The sequence below is a fragment of the Tigriopus californicus genome, chromosome 6 (genome assembly GCF_007210705.1).
Source record: "Tigriopus californicus strain San Diego chromosome 6, Tcal_SD_v2.1, whole genome shotgun sequence".
Classification (NCBI taxonomy): Eukaryota; Metazoa; Arthropoda; class Copepoda; order Harpacticoida; family Harpacticidae; genus Tigriopus; species Tigriopus californicus.
The window spans coordinates 10,642,362-10,649,774 of NC_081445.1; the positions used below are offsets into that span (position 1 = coordinate 10,642,362).

General features: G+C 42.2%; 1 protein-coding gene across 1 annotated transcript in view; it reads right to left on the reverse strand.

The window, feature by feature from the left end:
- LOC131882639 (uncharacterized) overlaps positions 1-6,988 on the reverse strand; it is a 10,033-nt gene extending 3,045 nt beyond the window's left edge. The window contains exons 1-2 of the mRNA XM_059229851.1: positions 6,778-6,988; positions 6,045-6,326 (exon numbers count right to left, since the gene is read on the reverse strand). Coding sequence (XP_059085834.1) covers positions 6,045-6,326; positions 6,778-6,976 — 481 coding nt within the window. The 5' untranslated portion in view covers positions 6,977-6,988. The remainder of the gene's footprint in view (positions 1-6,044; positions 6,327-6,777) is intronic.
- Between the last annotated feature and the right edge of the window lie 425 nt (positions 6,989-7,413).

Consider the following 7,413-nt stretch of genomic DNA (forward strand, 5'->3'; position numbering starts at 1 on the left):
TCTCAAGTTTGGCCTTGAGAAATACAATAGGAAGAAGGGATGTTCAAAGGTACATTGTCCTTTATTTCACCCGTAAATGTGCCGTCATTCCATGAGACTTCAGACGTGCTTTAATGTACGGTGTACCTCCGTCCACGTAGAAGGGACGCAAAGAAAGCCGAGAAATAGGGTAGGTCAGTTTCGTAGTTTTAGGGCTGACCCTATTCCTCATCCTAATCCCACCCCACCCCTTAAGCCATTTAGCTTCCTCCCTCCCTCTCCTCTTACCTCCCACCCTCTCTCCCAATTCCCTCCTCTTCCTTCGAATACCCAATCCACCCTATTCCTATAAACACTCTTCTCCCTAATATTCCTTGCCCCACCCCTATTCCCAAAATACGTTCCCATTCAAATGTAGCTGCCAACCCATTTCCCAAACCCAACCATCCCCATTAGCTCATGCGTAGCTTTGTTGATAGGCGGGATTTTTTAGGGATGGAGGGGATGGGCCAAGATCTTGCACAAAAGCTAAGATCTTAGAAGAACTAGCCGTTGAGAGAGAGAGATTTCATTCATCTCTATAACAGAAACCTGGCTTCAGCCAGGGGGCTGAGATGAAGAACCAACCATAGTTGGTTTCAACTTAGTTCGTTATGATAGGGTACGTCCTGATAATTGGATAATTGTTTTTTCACGGCAAGAACCATAGAGCATCTTATCAGAAGCTGAGATGTTACACCATCTGGGCTAGGAAAGCTCAAGAGTCTCAAGACCCTGGTGGCCTCTAAAGCATCTTGATCTGGGACTATAAGAAAAAAATAAGAAAACGGGGAAGAAACAAGTCTATGACGCTATTTGCTGTGGTGGCTACACCAACATGTTGGGAGATATTGCGCAAGATCGCAAACTCTTACAGCTTTTCGAAAGACTGAGATGTCGATTTCGAAATGGGAATGTACCCATTGGGACTAACCTCCCACTCTACAATGCTAGCCAGAAAAATTGAAGTCTTCTACAAAGAAAACCTTTGAGGAAACTGAGTGGTCCAACTCATTTCCTATGAGTTTCAGAGCTGACAAGAACGAGCTTAATTGAAGAAGAGGGAGGCCTACATATTGTCACAATGGGCAGATCAATGCGTTGAAGATGACAAACTAAGACCTCTTCTTCTCCATTCGACTTTTTACATGACTAATGTGCAAGTCATTTCTGACATACAGACATACGCCCCCATGCGGAAAAATGGTACTGTCTGGGCGTATCCTATCACAACGAACTAAGTTGAAACCAACCATGGTTAGTTTTTCATCTAAGACCCCTGATCGAAACCAAGCTTCTGTCATGGAAATGAACGAGACCTGCCTACCTAAAGCTAGTTACTCAAGAACATATCTGATTTAAACTCGATTGATCTTTCAAATTATAGAAGCCAAAAGTTGATGCCGAGCTGGAGGCACATTCCAGTCTGCACGTTTCAAGGACTAGTGCCATCTATGGGATTGATGAGAAACACCAAAAAATAAAAATGTGGTCGGTTTTGGAACTAGGTGACACGCTCCATTGGCCGTACGGGGTCAAACTTTTAGCCTTGGCGTTACACAGCAAAACAGTCATAACTCTGACAAAATATTTTGGTTTCTACTTTTCTTATTGCTGAAGCTCCACTTCTTTAGGGTTGATGTACTACTGCTGCTTTCTTTGAACTCTTTTAAGCCCGATGAAGCTGAAAGAGAGGTTTTCCCGTTAAATTGGAGCTAACGCAGTATTTTGGTAAAATGTCACTCAAAAGATTATTTTATAACTGAACGAAGACTCCAAAATATGAGAATAAAAGATCCGTGAGATGCTTTTAAACTCAACGTCGTCGACTCATCACAGATGTTTGGGGGCCCTTCTGGGAGGTCTCCATGACACTAGTTCTGCCCTTGACTTCAGGTTATCCGCATTTTCCCAAAAGTTGTCCAAACTGTGTCAATTGGAGTTTCCTAACAATTCCAGCGAATAAGGTCTAAACGTGTGTAATAATTCAACCAAACTCCTATCCGAGATGGAAATAAGAAATGGCGAATTCTTTTCAATCCTGTGATCAATATTTTCAAGTTGAAACTTACACCAGTCAAGTGTAGGCAAAAGGGACACAGGCACTGACACTCTTGATTTGATTCAAACGCCCCTTGTAGTCAAAGAGGTTATAGAGGTCAAAGAGAGCATAGTAGAGAATGCTCTGGAAATTTGCGATGTCCATAAACGACAGAGATGCACAAAGGCAGGCAAAGGGTGTAAACTGGCTCACCCAGAATGGTGTCCTAAACTTAGAGAGTTTGGCCTTCTCAAATTCAATGAGAAGGGCTATTCCAAGCAGGGGTGTAGCTTTTTCCACCCATTTATGTGCATGAGATCTTTGAGGCAGAAGGTATGCCTCAATTTCAAATGCACAAAGGCCCATCTCAGGGGCACGAGGAGGAAGAGACAGCAGTTGTCTCAACCTCATTGTCAAGTCTCTCAACAGACTTACCTCACCCCTTTCCTCTCTCCTTTCCTATTTCCCACCCCTTGTTCTCCTCCTTCTCCTACAACCTCACCCTCAATTCCTTTAACCTCTCTTCTCCCCAAACTTTGTAGCCCTAAGCCCCCCTCTGGTCGCCATAAGCCCCACGCATCTTTTAGATCATATGCTCAGGTAGCGGCCAGAGTTCCTTCTCCCTCGCCTCCTCCCCTTTTATAAAAGCGTTAATTTACGCTCGTCTCAAAGGTTCTCTTATCCTCCACCTAAGATAAGTTTTGTCCAAAAACAGGATTTTTTAAGGTTAGAAAGCCTAGTCAAAGATTTGATAGCTCTAGTCCATCGAAGGGCTATCTGCCCATAAAAGGGCTTTATTTGAATGTGCATTGTCTTATTTCCAAAAAAGACAGCACAAAGATCAAGGTTCTTGAGGAACTAGCCTTAGATAGGCAGGTCTCGTTCATTTCCATGACAGAAACCTGGCTTCGACCAGGGGTCTTAGATGAAGAGCTGGCCATGGTTGGTTTCAATTTAGTTCGATGTGATAGAGTACGCCCTGACAATCCCATTTTTCCGCATGGGGGCGTATGTCTATATGTTACAAATGACCTGCACACTAGTCATCTAAAAATGTCTAATGAAGAAGTAGAGGTCTTAGTTTGTCATCTTCAAGGTCTTGATCTGTCCATTGCGACAATATATAGGCCCCCCTCTTGTTCAGTAAGCTCGTTCTTGTCAGCTCTCAAATTCATAGGAAATGAGTTGGACCAGTCAGTTTGCTCAAAGGTTTTCTTTGTAGGGGACTTCAATTTTCCGGCTAGCGTTGTAGAGTGGGAGGCTAGTCCAGATGGGTATATTCCCATTTCGAAATCGACGTCTCAGTCGTTCGAAAAGCTGGAGGAGTTTGCGATCTTGCGCAATCTCTCTCAGCATGTTGGTGTAGCCACCAGAGCGAATAGCGTTCTTGACTTGTTTTTTTCCAATGACCCTGATCTGATCCAGTATGTCCATGTGACACCTAGTAATCTGTCAGATCATCATGTTCTCGAGATAGGGTCGACCATTACTCAAAAGCCGGCGTGCTCTAGAGTAAGACCGGCCAAAAAGGTCGGTCTGGCTAAGTTCAAATTCAAAGATGAACATTGGCCGTTGATTATAGAAAGGTTAGGGGAGCTTGATCTTATTTCAATGCTGAAAAAGGAATCGTCCATAGATGTAGCCTTAGACAAAATGATTCTAGTTTTTGAGGACGTCTGTTCCAGTCTAGCAATCTCTGAATGTGTTTCACAGGGCGGGGCACATTCTAAAATTCCGAAGTATAGGAAGAATTTGTTCAAAAAGAGTTGCAAACTAGCAAAAAGGCTCCAGAGCACTTTGAATCCAGTAGTTGTGGCTAGCCTTCAAAGAAAGTTGGATTTAATCCAAGGTAGAATTAAGGCCTCCATTGAGACAGATCAGTTGAACAAGGAAAGTAGAGTTGTTCAAGAGGTGAGGTCGAATCCGAAGGCGTTTTTCTCTTATGCAAACTCTAAGAGAAAGGTCAAACACCCTGTAGGGCCTTTTGAGGTCGATGGGGAAGCCATAGACAATGCAGAGACTATGGCCAACATACTTGGAGATCAGTTCTCTAGTGTTTTTCAACTCCACTGAGTTTAGGAGCAACAGTCCATTGCCCTATTGATGAGTTTGTTGGGACTGGCAAGGCTTGTCAAGTTGAGCATTTCGATGATCTCGTAGTCACAGATCATGATGCTTTAGAGGCCATCAGGGACTTGAGACTCTCGAGCTCCCCTGGCCCTGATGGGGTGACATCTCAGTTTCTGATGAGATGCTCACAGGTTCTCGCTCCTGTTTTCTCGTACTTGATGTGTTGCATCTTGGACCAGGGCAAGTTCCCCTCTTCTCTGAAAGTAGCTCATATGGTTCCAATTTTCAAAGGGGGAGATAAGTCACTCCCCAGTAATTATAGGCCGATCTCTCTCACTTCGAATATTGCGAAGGTGTTTGAGAAGATCATGAAGCTCAAACTTGTTGAATTTCTTGATATCCATGAAGTCCTTCCTCCTAGACAACATAGGTTCCGAGCACATTTTAGCACGGTTACCCAACTGATTGAACATATACAGCAGGTTATTGAGGGACTGGAGAGCCATGAATAAGTTGATATAGTTTATCTCGACTTTGCCAAGGCCTTTGACAAGGTAGATCATGGCCTTGTAGTTAACAGGCTCCATGAGATTGGGATGCAAGGCAAGGTTCTCAATTGGCTAAGAAGGTTTCATTTGTGGTAGGAAACAATTAGTTAAGGATGAGGGATCTCTTAGTGACATACATGATGTCAAGTCGGGTGTCCCTCAGGGCTCCATTTTGGGTCCTCTCCTTTTCATTATCTTCATTGCTCCGCTTCAGAAGCTTGGTAGTAGTAATGTCAGTATCTCTTCTTATGCTGATGATACAAAATTGGTAATTGGTGGAAATGGTCAGGATTCCGGTTGTCTGTTAGAGGTCCTAGACCAAATCTACTCTTGGGTTGCTGCGAGTAACATGGCACTGAATGGAATGAAATTCCGCTCAATGACCTTTGGGTCGATACCATTAGACACTCCACTATTAGATGATGAAGGTTAGAACATTGAGCAGGTCTCATCCTTGAAGGATATAGGTGTGGTCCTCCAAGATAATTGGGGGTTCGATGAGCATATCCAGTTGAAAGGTGTAGGTGGTAAAGCGTTTCAAATATGTGGTTGGATATATCGCACGTTTAAGTCCAGAGATAGCATCACGATGCTAACTCTGTACAAGTCGATTGTTCAGCCGCATCTTGAATATGCCTCTCCCATTTGGGCTCCAATGAGTTCAGCAGGTTTGCAAAAGCTCGAGTAGGTCCAAAGATGTTTTACTAGTAACATTGAGGATATGAGAGAGCTCTCGTATTGGGAGAGGTTTGAAAGGTTGGGATTGTACAGTATTCAGAGAAGGTACGAAAGGTATCTGATATTGTACGTTTTCAAAAGCATTCATGAGCTTTGTCCCAACCCAGGATTTAGGGTCAATTGTAGTGACTGTAGAGGCTTAACGTGCGTTTTGAGAGCACCTTCAAGCCCTCGAGAATCCAGGCTAGTTAAAACAATGAAGTCCAACTCTCTTCTTTCTCGGGCTCCTTCATTGTTCAATTTGCTGCCCTCAAATATTCGTAGGGCTTATGTAGGCGTTGATCCAATAGCAGGATTTAAGTCAGACTTGGACAAGTTTTTGACTAAAATTCCGGATCAACCTTATATTCAAGGATTAGCCAGATCAGCCAATTCTAATTCGTTGGTCGATCAAATAATATATATAGATAAAAGTCAAGTAAAATGTATAATCTTCTCGTCTTGAAGTGCTGGGATTCCAATCCCTGTAGCGGTATGGAAGTCCGCAACAAAAAAAATAAATGGCAGATGGTGGAGTTCACTAGGAAATCTTATAGGATAGAATATTTCTCTTTATTTTCTCCTTCCTCGGGAAAACTAAGCAATGAAACGAGTTCTCAAAGGTAATCGCAAGTACCATTACAACTTACCTTCAACAGTATCTAAATTATTTCCACTTGGAACGATCAATAAACCTCTGGCCAAGGCAATTTCATTGGTTATTCGTTCCCTATCTCCATAATCCATCCCAGGTGTGAAAATAATCTCAGCACCAAGATTCTTCATCTTTTTCACCTTGATTTTCGGACAAATTGGAGCAACCACCACCACGCATGGGATTTTCAAGACACTCCCAAGAGTTGCCAAGGCTATTCCATGATTGCCACTACTTGAACCAATTATACCATTGTGCAATTTCTTGTCTTCATAGGCTAAATAATAAGGATGTTGTTTTAGAGTTATATATTCTATGTTTGTGCTCATCTTAACATTTTAACTAATTTCGAGAACTTTTGAACTATAGATCTCAAATGAAGCTTCTGTATCTAAGAGACATTCCAACATAGCAAGATTCTTTGCTTCGTTGGCCGGTTAAACCTCCGACCCTAACACGCAAGACATTGGAAATGTTGCTTCCTTTTGGCTTTCTTTATGGGTTTTAGAATTATGTATCTAGTGCTAAAAATTAGTGAAGTCTAGTGGTTGCCGTGGTGAAAACATCAAAATCTTGAATGTACTCTGAACATGCTAAAACATTGGGTCAAGAGACATCCTTATCTGGTCTTTTTAATTCCCTTTTTTCTGAAACCCATGTGGTTTTAGTTGAGGAAGTAAATTTTCTCGATGTCAATTTTTTTTTGATTATTTTGACAACATAGGTACCTTTTAAAACCATATTGGTTGCTCCACGGATTTTGAAAGCTCCAGTAATTTGAAGATTTTCACATTTGAAGAACACTTCCACTCCGAACAGATCATTGAGGTTTTTGTTCGATATCACAGGGGTTTGTTCAACAATGGGAGAAATTCGTGCTTGAATTTCGTTCCACTTGGTCTTGACGGGATGACCTTTCCTGTTCATCTTTCCAACAAGTGCTGCAATGCTTTCTAGCAAAAAACGTATCATGTATATCTTTAACATCTGTAGTCATACGGTGAAAGGGAAGCCTCTAAAGGTGAAGAAAAGAGTTGAAAACTGTTTGGAAAATATCAAGGTGGTTTAAAGAGGTGATTTGAAAAAGATCCGATCCCAAAGAATTTTGCTCAAAATGTAAAACATGAAAATCTCTTATTGGGAGACATTAAAAGAGTTGGGACTGTACAGTGTTCAGAGAAGGTTCGAAAGGTACCTGATACTGTACGTCTTCAAAAGTATCCATGAGCTTTGACCCAACCCAGGTTTTAGGATCAATTCTAGTGACCGGAGAGGCTTAATGTGCGTTTTGAGAGCGCCTTCAAGCCCTCGAGAATCCAGGCTAGTTCGAACAATGAAGTCCAACTCTCTTCTTTCTCGAGCTC